At 33.3% G+C, this 21430-nt stretch overlaps 3 protein-coding genes across 3 annotated transcripts; 1 reads left to right on the top strand and 2 right to left on the bottom strand.

Annotated features, from left to right (window-relative positions):
• Positions 1-299: 299 nt before the first annotated feature.
• On the bottom strand, positions 300-7971 carry LOC133173717 (NADPH-dependent diflavin oxidoreductase 1-like). Its single transcript, XM_061308737.1, has 15 exons — positions 7825-7971; positions 7504-7581; positions 7066-7163; positions 6859-6957; positions 6349-6450; positions 5961-6164; positions 4256-4377; positions 3202-3374; positions 2754-2801; positions 2001-2108; positions 1447-1645; positions 1271-1330; positions 953-1071; positions 757-851; positions 300-484 (listed from the first exon to the last, which is right to left on the bottom strand). Exons 1-15 carry the CDS (start codon positions 7960-7962, stop codon positions 340-342), a joined length of 1788 nt encoding a protein of 595 aa, XP_061164721.1. The 5' UTR covers positions 7963-7971; the 3' UTR covers positions 300-339.
• Positions 7972-10276: 2305 nt separating this feature from the next.
• On the top strand, positions 10277-10908 carry LOC133173138 (transmembrane protein 203-like). Its single transcript, XM_061308079.1, has one exon. It carries the CDS (start codon positions 10410-10412, stop codon positions 10806-10808), a length of 399 nt encoding a protein of 132 aa, XP_061164063.1. The 5' UTR covers positions 10277-10409; the 3' UTR covers positions 10809-10908.
• A 3013-nt stretch (positions 10909-13921) lies between these two features.
• On the bottom strand, positions 13922-17996 carry LOC133173556 (paired box protein Pax-6-like). Its single transcript, XM_061308539.1, has 5 exons — positions 17837-17996; positions 16693-16851; positions 16103-16390; positions 15086-15270; positions 13922-14242 (listed from the first exon to the last, which is right to left on the bottom strand). Exons 1-5 carry the CDS (start codon positions 17994-17996, stop codon positions 13985-13987), a joined length of 1050 nt encoding a protein of 349 aa, XP_061164523.1. The 3' UTR covers positions 13922-13984.
• Positions 17997-21430: the final 3434 nt, after the last annotated feature.

Raw genomic sequence — 21430 nt, 5'->3', positions numbered from 1 at the left:
CATCTTAAAAAATTGTTTGTTTGCCCTCTCCCGACCAACTGCCTAAAAATGACCCGACTCATAACTTTTTTAACCTCCAGGAAATGATTAAATTTTTTTTCTCTTCTTATTCCTGGATTTCCTCTTCCTGTCAACACGTATCGGTATGTTGAATTTTCTAGAAAAAAGATTTCCCCACCAACCTATAAACCCAATTTTTTTACTCTGAGTCGGGAGAGGGCAAACAAACATTATTTAAAGATGGCCTGATGGCTTGTCATTCTTCACAGAGGATGCCATATCAGACACAAAATCATAAATGAGATTTAAACTGAGATTTTATTACTACGATCACAGTTGTCAGCTCCAGGTCTCGGCCTGGTATCTCCGAGTCTGCTCCAAATGGTGGATGTAAGTATCGGCTTTATCACTGGTCATGTGACCTTGCTGTTGTATGATGCTGAGTAGAGCTGATCTTACATCATCTGGCATTTGTTTAGCATTTCTAAAAATTAAAACAGCTATGAAAGAATACTTAGAAAATATTTTTAACTTACCAAGGAAAAGGAGCATTTGATATTAACATGATATAATTTATATCCTCGTACATTTCAAAACATTTTTCCAGATACTACATGTGATATATATACAGGAACTACTGAACATACCATACTTCAGAGCAAATAAAATGTAAAATTCTTCTTTCTTCATCTACACATAGTTTTTAAAATAATTTTATGATACATGTATTTGAACAACATTCCATAAGTTTTTTACCCAGCAATAAAAAACCAAGCATTATCCTCTTCAAGCAGTTTCCAGAGTAACGGCCCTTTCTCCATCATTACATGCTGGACATATATTTTTTCTTCCTAATATGAGATTTATCTAGTTTAAAAGCAGGTCTATTGCATGTATATGTGACTTGTGTGATAACATTTGAATCACTGATCAGGATCTGAGAAGTTATTACCTGGTCTCTGGAGAAGGCAGTGAATAATTCCAAATAGCCCTTTATAACTGCCTCATTCCACTCTGCCTTGCAGAGAAAATCTTTATCATGATTTCTACACCCAAAGAAAAGAACATTCCCTATAAGAAAATAAGGATATAATTAGTATCTCTGTATATATAAGATATTAAAACCCAGCTATTAAAAAAAAATGGTTTAACTTAAAATTCCTGAGTAAAGAACACTATTATAACAATGGATTCACTTTCAATGGAGATTGTACTTTAAAAGTTATGAAACAGATGTCTGTAATGTGTAACAATTAAACACAGAACTTACTAGAAGATGGTGTGGTTGACCTCTCTTGTAGAAAATTTCTGAAGGGAGCAACCCCAGTGCCTTTTAGACAAAAATCACACATTACTGAACTGTTTACTGACCTTATACATACCAAATATAACTTTTACATCAACAAATTACTATTTATACACATCTTTATAATTTTTCTCATTTACCTGGTCCAACCATAATTACAGGTGTATTAGCCTCTCTGGGGAATGCTATAGTCCCTCTGTTGACCCAAACTGGAATGGTGGGCTTGTCTGTGACCTTTAACCTTGAAAGCCAAGTTGAACACACCCCTCTCCTTGGCTTCTGCAGTCTGGTCTTATATTCCACAACTGCCATCAATATTTGAATCTCGTTGGGAAAAACCTATTAATGATACCAAATAAAAATCATTTGTATCTACATTGTAATTATGTGTATATTATAAATTATGTATGAATTATGACTAATTAAAAAAAGTAATCATCAAACAGATAAAATTATGGTACTACAAGTACTCTTGAAGAATTGAAATAATTTCAATAAATCAATGGATTTACATTCCTTGTGATTATATTACATAAACTATACTGATTCTGTCTTTCCCACAAACAAATTTATCTCTAGTTTGCAAAGTCTTAAATATTTCAAATTTCCTTAGTTGTCTAAAATTATACAACACTCTGAAAGGCATTTTGTTTCCCTTTTTATCATTTCGTCGGAGTTTTAACTATTAACTCACAGCTTGTGAGGAGGCAATAGAGAATGCCCGAGGCTGAAGTTGTGGGATAATATCAAAGAGGTATTCAAAAGGGAGACAATTGCTGGTGTGTGGAAAGTCCTGCAAAACCTGTTTGTTGACAAGAAAATAATAAATTGAAAAAAAAAGTAATGGAAAACAATAGAACATGTGTTACAAATCAAGCACATATAATCAAATATTCAAATGGTTGGGAAAAATCCTATCTTCAAGTGACTCACAAAATAATACCCCCAACCCCCCGCTGCATTTTTTGAAAATATGACTTTGAACTTGCAAAAATGACCTTGATTTAAAAAAAATTACATTCTCTGGGCATAAGTAATCTTTGCATGAAATCCAATGTTTTGCAATTAGAAAATTACAGAACTGGCATGAATTTTACACTTTTTCTGCCAGTGACCTAGAACTTGCCACAATGACCTTGGGTCAAGGTCAGGACATACCCCAAGGTCATAAACAATATTAATGTATAAGCTTCCAAAGATTCTCCATTACAAAGTTATAGCCTGGACAAGATTGCACAGACAGACCCCCCCCCCCCCCAAAAAAAAAATTGTTTACTTGGGGTATAAATAGATAAATAAAACAAATACTTGTAATTAATATTTACAGTTTCCCCTTAATTTTAGCAGTAAAATGATAAGCATTTCAAATGCATGTGAATATTTTTTTATCTCTCTAGAAAGAAACATGTCAATACTCTATGATCCTATTATAATGATTAGTGCCTACCTCCAATATGGATCTTTTCACCCTGTTACAATAGGAATAAAGCTCTTCCTGCAAAGGACGAACAATCATAGAGATGTGTTATACACAAACTAGCTAATGATATGTCATATATGCAAAATGTAAGTGATGATTAGTATTTGTATTGCTTTGAAAAACAGTTCTTCACAAGACATCTGTGCTTTGTACCTGCCAACTCTAAAATCAGTTCCCTGCATTCGTAAAAATATTGAATCAAATTTCAGATATATGGATCAGTGCACAAATTGATTTGTTCATGTCTTCATAGTCATAGAACTTTAAAAGTTCTTCAACAACTAGTTATGATAAAAGTTAATATATATGCAGTATGGATTTATGATTTAATTAAATATTTGATTTAACATAGAGATTTTCCTTAAGATACATGTTACATTTTAAAATTAAATCTTTACAATACAACCTTACTTACCTGCCCTTCTGGAGTACAGAACTCATGAAGTTTTTCTTTTTCCAGATCATTGCTGGAGAACAGAGCCATGAACTCAAAGAAAGAACGTCTGGGAACTGAGTTGATATCTAAGTAATGTTGGACTAGATATCCTATAGAGCAAGGATTGGGCAACTGAGAGGGAAGAGGAACATCTGGAAAGCCAAACTTCACATTAATAATTATAAATACTGTATACAGAGTTATTTTTGCCCCATGTCATTTTCTCTCTTTCACACTTGCAAACAATTTTGCCCGGTTTTAATTTTGCCCAGTCACAATTTTGTTTAAGAAATTATACTTATTTCTTTGAATTTGCTCCATCTTAAATTTGCCCACTTGTGTCTAGGGTGAAATTTTCCCTGTATACATTATACCTAATGCAGGAATAAAGTGAGACACTGCTAAGTCTGGGAGATTATAGGTTATTGAATATTAGGAAAAGTGCCTGCCTGAGGTTTTTGCGTTGTAAAGCAGACTGTGCTTGCAAGGTTTGCATATGTGCAAAGGTCAAGGTCAGGCATATTTCCTGATATTCAGTCAATAACCTTTTTATTACAGTGAAACTTGTCTAATCTGGATGTTGTGTATCCTGAAATATCACCTAATATGATGTAGACTTTAAGCCCCTTTCAGTAAATTCATTTGTTTAAAATGTTGTCTAATCCAGAATGTTGTCTAATCTGGCCAATTTCTATGGAACCAGTGGTGTCTGGATTAGACAAGTTTTACTATACACATTTTAGTGGTACATGTACTAATACATTTTTCCCAATTCATATGAATGAAATCTCTCTAAATTTCTGGTCATAAACATCCATTCATTAGAAATTGTAGGCTCAATGGATATTTGTGATGTACATAAATGTGATTTCATTAAGAATGGAGACAGGAAAATATATTGTGATGTCACAAACACAAAAGTATTTCCAAGGATATTTACAGTGCCGCCCTATATGGCTCTGTATAGATACCCAGGTACTCTCATAATTCTACAATGTGTTTTGAAATACATCAAAGTACAATAATGACTAACTAGGGTCGTTGTGCTGTAAGGTAAATTTCTGCTGGGGGTCTAACTTCATCAGCGTTAGGAACTCTTCCACTGATTCTGCTGAATTCTGGGGCTGAATCATCACTACATCACCAGGTCTGTATCTGTCAACAAAATCAATTCAATTTAAGCAACATAGATAGTAAATATACATGAAGTATATTCTACTTATATTTATCTTAAGGTTCATAAACCCTCTGTTCACTCAAATAAAATGTTCCCTTAACTCTTATGATTTTCCAAAAGAAATACATGTATATTTCTTAAGTACAGCTAAACTTCGAAATCTCGAACACGGATATCTCGAATACCCCGGATATGTCGAAGTAAAGCCGCAGTCCCGACGAAATTTGCTTTATAAATGATTAAAATAAACCTCTCTATGTCGAACACGGTAACTTCAAATACCCCGGTTATCTCGAAGTAAAATTGTGTACCCATTCATTAAATCACATGCGTTATCTCGAAGTCAGGATAATTTTCCGCTCTGGTGACCGTCCGTTAGGTAAACTGAACGCTCTATTGATAACAACCACCTGTCTGTCAGGCACGAGTTACCTGTAATCCTGTATCAACAGATAATAGCGCGATAATTATACGAGGTGTACGTATGGCTTACCTTGATTTTAATTATGCAAGCCAAAGGTTGTGTGTATAAGTCTAATGCATATGCGTGGATGACACGCTAATTGTTTTGTGGCTGGGGTACGTTTATCTTGATAATCGCTAATTAATGCTATGTGTAATATGCGCACTTGCATAGTTTATGCATATGAAAGTGAAAACTATAAACATCACAGTGAAACAAAATTCTGTATGCATTTAATGCAATTAGAATTTATTTTTCCTATATGAGCGTGCAGAATTTACAATCGTCAGTACACACCATCATATGCAGTGAAAACTTGTGCTATAATGCCCTGTGATTCATTGTTGTTCTGTAGTTAGACAAATTTCATACAAGTGCCGGTTTCTTCTTTTGCATTTGATTTTATTATGGTAAAATAATTTTAACTAATTATACATCTATGAACATGTTTTTTTAATTAAAAAAATTGTATATTTCATTTTCGTTATTCTGACAGAGACCGATTTTAAATTTACGATGCATAGACGATATCCGGTTATGTATACTTGGGGAAACGATGCTAGCGGTTGACTTGCCGGGTTGGTAGAAGGATTATACTTCTGTGCATATTATACATTGTTTTTATTTTGTGAATTATAAAGAAGATATTAAAATCTTTTTATGCTAAATACATGTGCATATATATTAAAGAAATCGTATACAGAATTTCAAACAAGAAGGAATTGGACATGTTTTTACTATTAAGTACATGTTCACTGCACTAAGTTTATTTGAAGTTCATTCGAATTATAACCCTCGATATGTCGAACCCCCGGATATCTCAAAGTTCATTAACAGTCCCGTCAACTTCGAGATAACGAAGTTTAACTGTAAAATACAAACAATTATAGAATAACTTGAGGGGCAAAATTGGACAAAAAAGACATTTCAACTTGAACAAATTTATAAAGGAATAATAGACATTTATATCATTAAGAGTTATCTCTCTTATCAGAGTATCGATGGACCTTAAATAAATTTTCTTCTGATGATAGTAATAAAATGTACATGCATTTTATAATTCTGAAAGTGCAAAAACACTTGTCACCATAGTCTTACTTGATTCCTGAGCCCTGTATGTCCAGGCGAATCAGTCGTACATCCTGCCAATGATCTGATGCGGTAATTCGCTCGTTGCTAATTAGTGAAGCATGAAATGGATGATTCCTGTCATACTGAGATATACCATTGGAGAGATTTGGAGAAACAGCACGGAGATCTTCCACATCATGACCAAAGCTCACACTATATCTGGGAGGAGGTCTGTAAAGAAATAGATTTCCACTCATACATGTACTCATGCTTCGTACATGTACTCATGCTTTGTACATGTATTCACTCATACAAAGAATGTACATGTATGTGTCAGATCTCAGTTTTTTAAATCTTTTTTTTAATATTATGGATTTGTGCTGAATACTAAATGCATATGTATGAAATGACCTACTTGACATCAGCTGGAATTATTTCTTGACCTGGATGTAAAGGGTAAATGTTTAGAACATGTTCCCAAAGATCCTTCATCCAAGGATAAATAACTGCATCTGCCCTATATATAACAAATACATGTATTAACCTAGCTGGTAAAACTTCTGGATAAATCATATAATTTATCATGTAAGTAAACAATATCCCTAAAAAGACAAAGTCACCTCAGGCTTGTCTAAAAAACAACTTTGACTAGATATCTATACAGGGTATATTTTCATATTATCTTTAATTAAAGTTAAATCAAAAATCAAAGCTGTATACAGATAGATAAAAAAGAATCTGCATGACTTATTTTTCATCCTAAGAGCATAAAAGGGAACTTTAGGTTATTACAGGTAATTACTTTTTTATGGGATATTATAGGTATTTACTTTTTTATAGGATGTGTAAATTATAGAGTCATATCTAGTCTGATTGTAGTCTCTGCTTTGTTGTCAGAAAGAGATTCTCTATAAAGAACACACACCCTAAATCATGTTGGTCATCAGCTAATCCTACTGGCTGTATACTCTCTGCTCCCAGCTGGACAAGACGCCTATATAACTTCTTTGCTATAAAATTAAATCTGCAGAAAAAAATCTGATGCTGAAATATTGTAATAGTCCATTAAAACATGTAAAAAGAACTAGATAAAAATGAGTATCAGACTAAAATGACCAAAAAAGACACTGACTTTTGATAAGATGAATCTCCCAGACCTAACACAGCAAACTTCATCTTTGTCAGTGAATTGGTTGGCAGGTTTTTCCTCAGTATAAATCTCCAAAAAACCTGGAAAAAGGTCTGACATTGTAATATATATTATACGAATATAATAATGGTGTGTTATCTTTACCCAATTGCCCAGTATGACAAGTTAAAATTGGTTGAATAATGAATGAATTCAGGCTTGTATACCTCCAATATGGCGACCAACGGGAAATGACTCTTGCTAAAATCATGTCTATCAAAAACTATCTATATATTACAGTATAAATCTCCAAAATACCTAGAAATAGGTCTGACATAATAATATAAATTATCTCACAATTAACGAGTCTCAGAAATATTACTGACATATCTGTATATTGATGTATCTATAGGCACATATAATTACACCTGTGTAGCTCACCTTCATATTGTCTGGGGGATCCCCCTGTCCTGTTGTGGCACATACAAACAATACTAGCTCTTCAGTGATTAGGTTTGCCTAGGACAGTAATTTAACTATTAATATAAACTTATCATATATTATACAGTAAAACTTGTTGAATCCGGATGTTGTGCATTCCGGCATGTTGTTCAGTCGGCGTAATATTTTAGTCCCTTGAATTTTCTTTATAATTTATATGATTTTATATAATTTTATGTAAATATGATCAGGATAGTAAATAAGATATATGCAATAATAGAATTTTAATTTCAACAACTGAGTTGCTATAAGTAGACATACAACATTATAATCGTCAAGGGCCATAACTCTGGTAGACAATAAACGGCGTTTGGCCTCACGAGCAAACCTCTCTGCCACATCCTGTGCTGTTCCTGTCTGGCTTCCATACAGTATTAGAATTTTCCTGTTGTCCTCCATCTTTTACTTTATAAAAGTAAATGAAATAGTTTTCTTTCATATTTCAACATTGTCAACAAAAGTATGATTATAATTAAAAGAAAATGTATCTTGCCTATTACTATAAGATATATATTTCTCATCTTCACTAGCCAAGGCTTTTCGGTCCACTCTGCTCCCTATAAATGGGGAGTGGAGTGGACCGAAAACCCTTGGCTGCGAAGATGATATTTTTTAGCAATAGCAGTATTGGTACTCATTATGTTATAATGTCACATATTTAGCAAAACTAATGACAGAGACTGGGAAATCAAAAAACATTTATATCTCTGAGGTTTCTACAGTTATAAATTTAACTATTTAAGTTCACAAAAGTACAAAGGAATGTTGGTTAGAATTTTCAAGCTACATGTAAAAATACTCTAGAATAAAAATAGCTGAATTTTATCTACATTCCTTAATGAATAAATACCCATTCTAAATATGAAACAGAGTTAAGTACCCCCCTTTAAATGATGGGGTAGGGTTGGGGTGGGCTGGGGATAAATATATTGACTGATCATTAGTAAAGACTAACAATCCGTGAAACAGCAGATTTTAGCAATCATCTACTGTTATTCTATGTGATCTGTTCTCTTTATTCACCAATCAAGGGCCCTCAGCGGGCATTTACAATTATATCAGCATGATCAAAGAGTAAAGGCGGGCAAAATGCGCACAATCCCCATTCTGAGAGAAAAGACATTTTTCAATTCTAAAAGTTCATGAAAAGTTATATTTTTCAAAAAAATATAATGTCAATATAATCTTTTACACATTTGCTTCCTATATTTTGTTGAATAAATTATTGACTAATGATTTATTTTTCACTGATTAAAAGTAATGTTTTAAAGGTTTGTGAAAAAAAAAAAAGGTTTGAACACGCATGATTCAAACTGACTCTCCAAAGCTCACAGTTTGGTGTAAGACTGAACTCATTAACCACTAGGCTATGAAGTCTGCTTGTTTTGTTGTGCGTCAGTGTGATTTAAATAAATAAACAATTTTGTTGAAGCGTAAAATTTTTTCAGAGATGTTTGATTTTCATACAGAATGGGTTCAGACTCCATTTTTTTGGAAACATGAAACAGATTTTACATTTACATTTCCGTCATTTAAACATTATTGAAGAATGGAGACAATCATTTTATATGACTCAAATAAACCCATTTTCCACTAAATATGCTTTACTATCAACTTCAATAACAATTAAATTATAAATCAAAAAAGTCATTCAATAAATTGAATCAAACGTGTTGAAGATGACATATTACGGAAAACATTATTTTAGAAAAATATTACTTTTCCGTTAACTTTAAAAATTGAGAAATATGTCCCAGAGCGAGGGGATTGTCCTCGCTTTGTACGCCCTCTTTCTTTTAAGCACATAATAAAATATAAATTTAAATATTTCTACAGTGGTGTTATAACAGGGACCTATATACTATATAGGTCCCTGGTTATATATGGAAGATTATATAAAACATGTATTCGTGTAAATTTAAAATATCTAACATATCCAAAATTGTCTAAAATTGAGTCAAAAAATATAACTGAAGAGGTACAAAGCCATATTATGATATATTAATAATAGCAGCATACTATATAACCAATCTAATTCCTTTGATCCGCTCACATAACACCTTTGTGTAGCGATCGTATATGAACAAATCAACAGATCTAATTTCAATTAGATTGTCTATATAACACCACAAAAACAAATATTCCATACCAAAAATGTGGTATTTAGATTACACCAATTAAAAAATGTACAAACGTCCCTACAATAAACATGATAAACACTCACCTCACTATCACCACTTCTTTCTTCCGGAAATTTTCGGATTGGGTTTTTGCTACTAAGCTATCTAGTCTTTGTCCCTTAAAATCTTTTTACGATTATAATTCGGGCCTTTTGATGAAAGTTCATTCCATGCACAGATGCAAAGAAAAAGAAAGTAGGTTGATTGTTTTTTCTTTTTTCTATTTCAAAAAAACTCTGTTGACTTGGGCATGAAGAGTTGATTACAGCTTTGTACTTAGTCCACCGTCGACTGGGATGTTAATATAACCCAAAGGGTTAGGGAGGTATACAAGTTACAACGGAACGATATTGCATATAGCACAACTGCCACAATTGACAAATCATACTCATAGTCAGAACTTGGATGTACAGAGAGTGTATTAAAATAAAGATTTAGACATTGACTTCTGTTATCTAATCATATAGAAAATCTTTTTCAAACTTGAAAACTGATTGCAAGAGGTGAATTTTCAAACTTTTTTTCTGTTTTAGGTTTTCTGAGTGAAAATGGCAAGAAAAAGAGACTCTGTAATCCTGCTTTAAAACTGATAGAAAGGAAAAGGAACTTCGTCATGTATTAAAGTTTAATCCCCAGTACTTAAACATCACACCAACTTGGAAAGCTATGCTGTTTAGGCTAGAAGAAATTCTGAAATGGGTCGGTATCACCATTTTTGAAATATGGCTACACCTGGTATCGGTATTTGTGTTTTCCTTCCTAGCAGTCTTCAAATATGAGGGCTTCATTCACTGCAGCTGGTACGAGGCATTTATTCCGCTATTCATATGTGACGGGCTCTGTGCTTACTTTGTGATTATAGTGTATGTGAGGATGTACCGCGATCGATCATCAGTAATTCGTCTGTTGTCGTCGCTGCTCTCCATTGTTTTATTATTTGTATTCAAAGTGTTACTGTGTCAGAAACTGAACAAGGAGAAGATTATCACATACTCCGAAGTAATGGTTCCTTTATTTGCCCTAGTCGTCATTGTCATGTTCAGATCTTGTCATGTAAATAACTGACTTGAACTACCAGAGAAAACTTTTAATATCTGTTCTGTAAAACTTAAATTTACAAAAGTTGTCATTCCATTATTTTAAATAAATATTGAAATTCTCTAAATGTTTACTTGATAAGTAGTGTTTCTTTGTAAGATGATAAAATTTTCGACTATATTTCTATCCATTGACATATTACATCATGTCATTGAATATAAATGTATGAATTGTTGTATTTGATATAAACTTTATTTGTTGAATTTTTGATATATTATTACATGTATATACTAAATCTTTTAATTAATATACTTTTGTTCTCTTTTGTATAGGTATATTAAGTTAATAATTTGTCCCCTTTATTGTTCAGATATTTTCTTCTAAGTTGCTTTGGTTAAACATATATTATTGTCTTAACTTACTGTCTAAGTGAACAAATTTAAGGAAAGACAAGTTCCTACAACTCATTAACTCAAAAAAAACAATAAAAGGCTTTAATTTCTTTGTTCATTCATAGTTGCAACTATTGCAGAAATAAACACACAATGCGTAATTTTCTTTTTAAAGCAATGGTTGAAACAGTTAATCCCACATGAACAAAGAAAGACATCTTATTGTTTATTTCTATGTATGTTTAAATAATCGTATAAAGTAGGTTAGAGTATGTTATGTTATACAGTTATTGCTGTGGGGGTCATAAGGGAAAAAAATCAACAACTTACCTGATCTTTGACTACCCCCCCCCCCCCCTGCTGCCCCCCCAATAGAGGAGAATTCTCTCTTAACTCCAAAATTATTGGGGCTGGGGGGTGTTAAGGTCCATTAGTGGGGGGGGGGGGATTCAGCATCTTAATGTACATTTTCATGCTAATTAATAGTAAAAACTTATGTTCAGAAAAATAGAGAATAGTGTGGGGACTGGGGAGGGGGAGAATCAATGATTCTATGTGCCTGAATGTTATGTTCAATTGAGTGGAAGTTGGGTGAAAGTGAAATAACTTTCCAAAACTATTTGTATCAATTTTGAATCTCAAACTATTTTTGTTGCAATGTATAAAATATAAATCCTTATGTTCACCTGGAAAGTCACATGCAGGTGAACATAACATAGCATGTGAACATGACGAGCAAAAAGCCTATAGTGTGACAAACATGAAGGTGAAAAATTAAATTTTAATTATATAAAAAATTTCCTTGATATTTCATCTAACATTAAAATATACTTTATGTAAAATCTCTACAAATTGCAAAAATCTCACAAAATTTGAAATTATTTGCTTATGAAATATTATACACACACTAAAGAGGGCAAAAAGAGTCATATTCTCACAGTATAACTCTATTTTTCGTTATGAGTGGGTCTTCGCTCCCTTTTTTTGAAAGTTAATCCTTAAAGTTTGCATAAAAATATACATTTTTTGGTTTCCAAAAACATGGAGCGAAGACCCACTCTACATTAAAAATATACTTTTATGACAAAGCATTTGCATCTTTTCGAGAAATACTTGAAGTCCATTAAGTCAAGGGTCATATCACAAACGTGATTTTAAAAATGCCACTATTCATCAGAACTTGTGTAGTCTAGTGGTTAGCGTGCTAGTCTCGAAAGAAAATGATACTCAGGATTTTTATTGCTAGAGTTCGAACCCCACGAATACCACAGTATTTTTTAATAAAAGAATAATTTTTTTCCGAGAAAATTTTCCTCAGAAAAGTTTTGTTTATTATAATTTCATAAATTTCAATAATGAGAACTTTACTCTAAATACTAAATTCACAAATTGAAATGATTTTTATATATCTGAAGCTGTAGGCTTTCTGCATGATATGTTCACCCATCTCCTTTGTTATAACAAAATTTAATTCATTATAATGAATTAAAAATTGTTATAAGGAATTTAATTTGTTATAACAAATTCGATAATTCGTTACATCAAATTCAAATATATTTTTTGATTGGTCCTAAATGGGCTTCTGTACATTATATAATAAAGATTGTACATAGTTTGCTTTGGGTAACTCTATTTATCTGCCTGATATCTGCCCTTTTTTGCAGGGGGTGGGGGTTATAGTAAAGGAGAAATTATTCAGTGGATTAAAACTATATGCTTAAGAATGAAGACATGCCTGTGTGTCCACAATATCAAACATGGTATGTGATTGGTTATTCAATATACAGTCAAATATCTTTATCTCAAATTCGACAGGACCAAGATTAAACTTTGAGATATCCGAGGTTCAAGATATTGAGGGTAAAAAACAAAAAAGTGGTTGGGCCAACTCACTTCGACATATCTGTGGCATTTGATATATTGGTGTTCCAGATAATGAAGTTCAACTGTAGTAATGAAAAATAGTATTTTATATTTACTGAATTAATATGGAGACAAGAAATACATCCTTAAAGAAATGCTTGATATCTTCTATAACAAAGTAAATATTTTTGGTTTACCAATGTATTAGTTGCCAATTGCTAAAAGACATGTAATCCCATGAAGAATGCAGCCCCCCCCCCCTCCCCCAGCACTCACAAATTTTAGTGCAGAAAGATGTTTGATGAAACTTTCAGAAACAAAATTAGATGTTCATTTAAATGATTTTTTGGGTTGGTGGGAGGATATACCTTTGCCAAAGAGAGCTCAACCATTTCCTAAAGGTCTACTTAACACCCCCCCCCCCCCCCCTCTTCTGCTTCAGCTCTCATCAAAATTGACATGTTACTGCGTTTGCAATTTTTTTTATTATGCTTTTAATTTTGAGAAAATTGGCAATTACTGTTTGTATCCAAACTTACTTTGGGAGATAAATTTATGATGTACCCCCCCCCCCCCCCCAATGTTCAAGAAATTATTTTAGCATATTGATTCACTTTTAAATATATACCCAACTGTAGCCTAAAAACGAACATCCCACATTTATCTTTTGTTTGTTTCTTTTTTAATCTTATGCCCTCATCCCTGAGAATCCCATATCATTCCATTAATTATGCTAAAACAAAGACAAAATTCAAACACAAAATATAAACAATTTATGTATAAAGCAGTATCCCTTAAAAACATAAATGCGATTACAATGAAATCGTGTTCTATTGCACATAACCAGCCTGTTTCTTCGAACCTTTCATTAGGACATAAGCTTCCTTTAGGTTAAAGAACTAGTATTTGTATGAGATCATAATTAGATATTGATACAACGTCGATTATTCATACAGATTTTCTCTCCTCTCGAGTGTTTAGTCTTGTAAATGCCGACTCTTTGCTTCCGATCAAATCCAATTTTTGGCTGTGTTGAGAATTCGCTGATCGATCAGATACTCTGCCTTCCATAGGAATATTGACATACCCGGAAGTATGCGGCACTGATACTGACTGGAATGGAGAAAATACTGGAAAGCTCGTCTGTTTTAGAAAACTAAACCTTTGACTTCTTCTCCATTTTGCTCGTCTGTTTGAAAACCAAACCTGTAATATCGATGACAATAATTAGTACTGAGTAAGATTGGTAGGACATGTAGATTTGAGAACGAACACAATAACGGAATCATTTTAACATTATACTGTCTAGTAACTCTACATCCAATCACAGGCACCTGACGTATGGATGGTGTAAACCCCCCCCCCCCCAACCTTCTGAATTTTCAAAGACACGAAAGTACTCTATCAAAAATATATGAATTTTTAGCCTATTATGCCTAAATTCTGATATCTGATATTATTTCCCCTTTTCTTAAGTTTTAAAAAGTGCCCCTCTATCGGTGTCGTCAGTAAAGTAAACCCGCATAACAAACCATCAAAGTCCTTTGGAACGGGGGTATGTTGGGTGCGATCGCACGCCCTTTTGAAAACTCTTGAAAATATTCATGCTTTTTATTTTTGTTTTATTTTGTTTATTCGATATGTTAAAAAAATTACGTCAAGAATATACCAGAACCTACCAAAATGGTATCCATTTATAGATAAAGAAGAATAAAATCTGGCTCTGAAGAGTGGATACTTGTGACACAAGCCAAGCTCGCCACGACGCAAGGAAAATTTAGGAGAAAAAGCAAAATGGAGGAAGGGATATAGACTACAAAATGTTAGCAATTTGTGTGGAATTGCTGAATAAAACTGAAGGATATTTTGGGTTTGATAATAAATGACTTAGAATAGGTATTTTCATGGTGTCTGAAAAGGACAGATTGAGTAGCTCCTAGACTTAAGATTTGCTGGTCATTTTTCCACAGAAAACCTTATTTAACATGTTGCAGAATTTCAAAGTCATGTAATGCAGTGCATGGTATTTATCGAATGAACCCTAATCACCTGAACTCTTGCCTCTGATAAATTAGTTCTGGCAGCGAGTTCCTCTCTGGTTTGAACCCCCGGATAATGGGCTTTCTGGAATGACCGTTCTAGAAGATCTAGCTGTTCCGAACTGAAGGTAGTCCTGTTTCGCCGGAGTTTGGAAGTGGATATCACCGATTCTTCCTCTTTTGAAGTGCATGTATCTGTAATTAAAAGATACTAAAAATGTCAATCCCCCAAAACGGCACAGTTTTGGACATGGAATGTTGTCTTGTGGTCAGAGCAAAGAACGCAAAAATAAAAAGAGATGGAGACATTTGTAGCCTTAACGTTTAACTAAAGATAAACAAAAACTTGGAATTTCACCTAAGACATAAAATAATTGTTGATTTTGAATTAATCTGGAGACAATTGTGACCATACAATTTGACTGGAGATAGTTGTGGCCTTACCATTTCACTAGAGACATTTGTGGCCTGAAAATCGGACTTGGGACATTTGTACGTTGACCTACCATTTGACTAGAGACATTTGTGGCCTTACCATTTGATTGGGACTTACCATTACATTTCACTGGTTAACATTTGACTAGAGACAGTTATGACCTTACATTTGACTAGAGACATTTGTGGCCTTACCAGTTCACTAGAGACATTTGTGGACATTTGACTAGAGACATTTGTGGCCTTACCAGTTCACTAGAGACATTTGTGGACCTACCATTCGACTGGAGACAGTTGTGACCTTACCATTTGATTGGAGACAATATTTGTGGCCTTAACATTTGACTAGAGACAATTGTAGCTTACAATCTGACTGGAGACCTGTGACCTTTGACTGGAGACATTCCCAGAAATGTCTGTCGCCTTACCATTTGACTGGAGACCTTCCCAGAAATGTCTGCGGCCTTACCATTTGACTGGAGACATTCCCAGAAATGTCTGTCGCCTTACCATTTGACTGGAGACCTTCCCAGAAATGTCTGCGGCCTTACCATTTGAAAGAAGACATTCCTAGAAATGTCTGTCGCCTTACCATTTGACTTGGTCTCGATATCTTCTTCGTCCTCCTGCTGGCTTTGGAATTCATTTGAAGCTTTGAATACTATCGTGTGGTCCAGTGAAGTCTGTGGTTGTCTATAAAGGGGCGGAGGGTCCGGAAGGGAAATCATAGAGCCCCACAGTGGCGGGACAGGGGGTGGAAACGGGTAAAGAGAAGAATTGAACATTCTAGCATAGGCCATCGCTGTTTTGTCTGCCGCCCTGTTTCTGAGAATTCTGTTGATGGAGCTGACGCTCGGGAGATTACTCTGTGTACAAACACCTGTATGAAAAGTGAAACCCTTAATATTTATCACCTGTGGGACAGTTTAAAATATGTAAAGGAAAATCATATTGATTTGACAGTTTTTACATTTCAAATCACTATACAGAGGCAGCTTCCCAAGTGAAGGGTGTCTGATCCGTTCCGCTATTTATGTGGACCAGAAACCCTTGAGTTTGTAAGATGATACAGAGGCTGCATGAAACACATAATTCCTATAAAAGGAACTTAAATTTGATTAAAGAATTTCAAAAGTGTATTCGTGTTTTAAGGTAAAAATGTTTTGAAATTAAGAGATCAACCTTCTTTAAGAAGTTTCTCTTTGATCTCCCATGCAAAAATTGTTGGGTTTGCGTTCTTATATTCCTCTATCTTCATCACTACAGTGGGCGTGGCAACTTTGGGTTTACTTCCGCCTATCGCACTTCTTCTGTTGGTCATGATAGGTTCAACATACGGTGCTGGAAAAGATCAATTTGAGGTTTTGACTATTTGAATTAATGGATTGTTAAACATATTCTCAAAAGATCTAAACTTTTTAACATAAATTTTCACTTGATTTTTTTTTCAGATGCCATCAGCCGCCCTTTAAAAAAAGGCCAGTCTACACAAAATCAGAGCATTGGTTTTTTGTTTGAGTTGTTGGGGGGGGGGGGGGCTTATTTTTGTTAACAATAAAGAAAAAAATGAGGTCCATTTAATATTTTTTAAAAAAAATGCTCTCTTTTGATAAAGAATTTGAATTAAGGCCATTAGAATGGGAATTCGGTGAATAAACTAGAGCATTAAGGCATTTTTCAATACAATGTCGAGAAAAATAAAGAAGTGATGGCACCTAATGTATTTTGATGTCATTGAAAATATTAAAGAGCCGATTTTCAAAAAAATATATTTTAAATACAACATGCATTTCCATTTTATTAATTATCCCACGTTCTTTAATACATGGTTTAAACGAAAAGATTTAAAATTCTAGAATAGGACAAGCGTCAGTGATTTTGCACTGAGATTTTGGTAACAGATGCAGTCTTTGCCACAAAAATCAATTGCAGAAGACAGCGATATGCTTTAATGGGCAAACAACCTGTTGTTCGTTAGAATCACTCGAGTTATCAAATTTAACTTTCGCGTGTTTTGATCAATCTGATGTGATTGCGTTATAAATGGATATCTCTATTTTGCTACTAAAATGCACGTTTCCCTCGCTTTCGCATTGCAAGGGAATTATCTAGGCTATATTTTTTTGCTTCATATACAATTTAATTTTTATTCACATTTACATGAAGCACAGGGGCTTGCTCCCGGCGTGTAATAATTATTTATTAAAAAAAAATCATATACGTGTAGTTTTAGTATTAACGTATATGATTTTTTTTAAATAAATAATTATTACACGCCGGGAGAAAGCCCCTGTGCATGAAGTATAGTTAAGAGTACTGCATTTACCCCATATCACTTGATGGGCGATGGAGGAAAGACCTCTGGGGTCGTAGTACCGGGGACTGGGGGTGGAAGGGAGAGCGTACGGGCGGAAAAGGGCAGGTTTCCCGGGTTCTTCGTTTTCGTCTTTCAATGCACCGAGTGAATGTACTGGAAGCCCCGCCATCTGTAAAATATTAATAAGTAAGCAAGCACGACAATAAAAATATTTTGAAGAGTGAGGGACAGATTGGTGGTCCGAAGAAATTAGTTCTTCATCAAAGCAGAGGATCATTTTTTGACCATGTGATCAAGGTTAATACTATGTTGGTTGCATACACCTTGAATTGCATGTTTTTTAAGTAAAAATATGATGAAAATTTAATTATTATTGAAACACCTCAAGTTATCATACAAGTGACATCCAAGGCCAAAATTGGCGATCATTTATTTGTATGTGATGTGTGTTACCTGTTTTAAATTTTATCTATACCGACCTGATTACCGTAAACGTATTACATTTTGCTAAATTAAATATATCGCTTAATGTCAAAGTAGCACATTTAAAATGCGCTAAATAAAATCTACGCTTACTTCTTGAATTTCCGCCAAAGGTCCTAGATGCCAAATACAATAGATTTACAGTATGTATATTAACTGTGTACTGTCGTTTTAATCTAACATTTAACAAGATTTACTGTCGATGTCGCAAAATGAATTCAATGTGTTATTGTATAATATATACCCATTAGTTTAATATTAAAATTCCTCTTACTCCCATTGGTATATATGCCAAATAAAAATTGCCATATTTCACAGGAATGTCATTTTTGTTCTTTTTGATTAAAATCTTTAAGTAAAACATTTTTAATCATTAAATTTAATCATTAAATCCTTCCAAATGATACCCTATTTTCAATCATCATGCCTTTTATTCAAAGAAATAAAATTTTGGATCATTATACATCGGATACTTCTTTAAACAATTCTTGTTTCAAGAAATACAAAGTTTTGTAATTTGAATATTGAATTGAATATCTAATCATTTTAACATTGACTTCACAGGAAAAAAAATAAGTGGTGAATATTCAAAGTTACAACTACATCACTTCCTGTGTCGAATATATCCGATGTATAAGCAAAGTTACAAAGTACATCACTTCCTGTGCCGAATATAGTTCTCATTGATATACCCGGTATATACGCAAACCTACCAATCACGTAAATGAATTAGTTGGTCGCAGTTGAATTGTTATCAAGGTTGAATATAATAACGCGGAGTCATTTTTCATCGATCCACTCAATTATTTGTCTTTTGATAATCCAATTACTATTGAAAAATCTTAAATTAAATGGATTTTATTTTTAAATCAAAGCTTCCTTAGCAATGCTCATGCCATCGTAATCTATATGAAAATTCCCATGAATACAGGTAGCTAGTTTAATTAATGCTTTAATTATGTTAATTCTCCTTCCTCTCACGCGTAGCATATGGCACGTTCGAAAAAAGGGTGCATTTTCGGGTTGCATCACGCATAGGGATGGGTTTAGATGGTCGGTACTCTAAACCGTCACGCAAGAGATACTTCTAAAAAGTATGCAAGTGATGCGTATCCCTATTTCGTATTTATTGTCAATGAACATGTGGGGAGTGAGTTATTCATAATAATTAAGATAATTTCTCTTGAAACAAAGAATAACTACATTTCGAACCTCATTCATATCAAGCAAGCAGAGATTCTCATGCATCGTATAGTAATAATACAAATTACACTCAAAAGTGCGTAGCTGGATTTAGGGTCACTTCAGAAAAATTAATATTTTATCTACATAATTTTCAAGTAAAATAAGAGTTACGAAAGGCTGTAGAAGATTTATACCTCCCCTATCGCATGGGAAAGGGTGGTGACGGAGAGCTTAGACTCAAAATCTTTGTTATATTTATATCTACATGTAATAGTTTCATGAATATATCAAAGTGATAATATTTGCTCTCAAGGAAGAAATAACTTTAACAAGCACAAAACAAATTCGTGTGATCAATAATCACTCAAACTCAAATTAAATGTTTTAATTATATTATTTTCAAGCAATGTGTTTCAGTTTTGAAGGTTCATTGTTGTTTTCAAGGGGCATGTTACAAGCTATGAAAATTTTGTAATTTTTTTCAATCTGAAATTAATTATAGCAAGTCGCGCCACACTTCAGTTAAATTATTTCCTTAGAACTGAAAATTGATAACTGATTATAATTATGAATTGTAATTTAAGAATGAAATAGAGACACTCATACTTCAAGCTTAGTATTGATTTCAAATTTCATAAATTACTTTTCAAGGCATTAACTTTATAGAAAACAATCTAGAAAATTTTTTATCTTATTTAACACAATACAAAAAGTATTCTAGTGTGATTATTATCATAACTCTCACATGAAGAATAGAAAAACCATAGTACTTTTTAAGTTATTTTATGTTTATAATTTTTATTCACGCATGCGACCAAATTAATTTGTAAATTTCGTTACAATGTAATTTATAATATATTTACATGTAATTAAAAAAAAAATACTGTTAATAAATGAATAAGTACTATTAATTTATTATCAATATTTTTTATTCATACAAAAACCCATCCATAATTAATATTTGAAATAAACTTATTGACCCCCCCCCCCAAAAAAAAAATATGGCAAAAAGACAATGCATTACAATGTTTAAGACTTATGGAATATCGCAATGACTACTCACCTATTCTGCGTTCGTCCACTTCTGAACAAATTAAAACATTGATTGAAATTCAAATCTACCGCAGTGAAATTAATTTAAACAGTCGACAGGAAATTGCCTCGGCTCAGTTACTGATCAAATGCAAGATACTTGAATGACAATTAGTGATGTGACGAATCGCGTCTCCTCTCCTAATGTCTCAATTTTAAATGTAATAAAATGCGCGAAAATTATTAAAACAGGGTTGAAAAAATTAAACGATTTCGACACAAGTGACAGTGGTTCGTGTTAAGTTTTGTAACGGGATAGTTGCCCAAGTTTATATAGCTCGCCTAAACGTGCACCTGTTGTTCTGGCTCTAAATACGAGATGGATATCATCGGAAGTCCTCAGAATCATCAGCGCTTACCTCTAAGTCACAGCCTTAGATGAGCGTACCCGCGGGCGGGGACAGGAATTACCGCAGTCATATTATTGTTCTAATAAATGCTTATCAGATTTTATTCGTTTAATAACTTTGAGATCTAACGGGACTGTGTAACATTTGTATTATACGAAAAGTAAACTGGATTGTTTTATAGTAATCAATAGACATAAAATAAGATACACGAGATTTACAATTAGAATTAAAGCAGGCTGTTGTATTTAATCACAGCCAATCAAAAAACCATATATGTACGTACTGTGTAATGTAATACGTTAGACAATAGCTACACTGGTTTGTACACTACTTATAATGACGAAGAGGGGGGGGGGAGCACCGGGATTAATAATATTTTTGATAATTTTGATTATTTCAAATTTACAGAATTATATCTTGATGTTTTCTACATTTGTACACTTTCTTGAACCAATGATAAGCGTCATAAAAAGAGAATTTTTAAAAAATTATT

This window comes from Saccostrea echinata, unplaced genomic scaffold (assembly GCF_033153115.1).
Source record: "Saccostrea echinata isolate AGI-Se365-2 ecotype Australia unplaced genomic scaffold, CSIRO_AGI_Sech_v1 ptg000056l, whole genome shotgun sequence".
NCBI lineage: Eukaryota > Metazoa > Mollusca > Bivalvia > Ostreida > Ostreidae > Saccostrea > Saccostrea echinata.
This window is presented reverse-complemented; position numbering and strand designations above follow the sequence as displayed.

What these genes read in the sequence shown, in the direction of transcription:
- LOC133173717 (XM_061308737.1), bottom strand. Translation starts at nt 7,962, where the DNA reads ATGGAGGACAACAGGAAAATTCTAATACTGTATGGAAGCCAGACAGGA. An exon ending in TCTGTACTCCAGAAGGGCAG is followed by an intron (nt 2,802 to 3,201) that starts GTAAGTAAGGTT and finishes CGTCCTTTGCAG; the next exon opens with GAAGAGCTTTATTCCTATTG. An exon ending in GTCAACCACACCATCTTCTA is followed by an intron (nt 1,072 to 1,270) that starts GTAAGTTCTGTG and finishes ATTTTCTTATAG; the next exon opens with GGAATGTTCTTTTCTTTGGG.
- LOC133173138 (XM_061308079.1), top strand. Translation starts at nt 10,410, where the DNA reads ATGCTGTTTAGGCTAGAAGAAATTCTGAAATGGGTCGGTATCACCATT.
- LOC133173556 (XM_061308539.1), bottom strand. Translation starts at nt 17,996, where the DNA reads ATGGCGGGGCTTCCAGTACATTCACTCGGTGCATTGAAAGACGAAAAC. An exon ending in AGAGAAACTTCTTAAAGAAG is followed by an intron (nt 16,391 to 16,692) that starts GTTGATCTCTTA and finishes CTTTTCATACAG; the next exon opens with GTGTTTGTACACAGAGTAAT. An exon ending in TATCGAGACCAAGTCAAATG is followed by an intron (nt 15,271 to 16,102) that starts GTAAGGCGACAG and finishes TTTTAATTACAG; the next exon opens with ATACATGCACTTCAAAAGAG.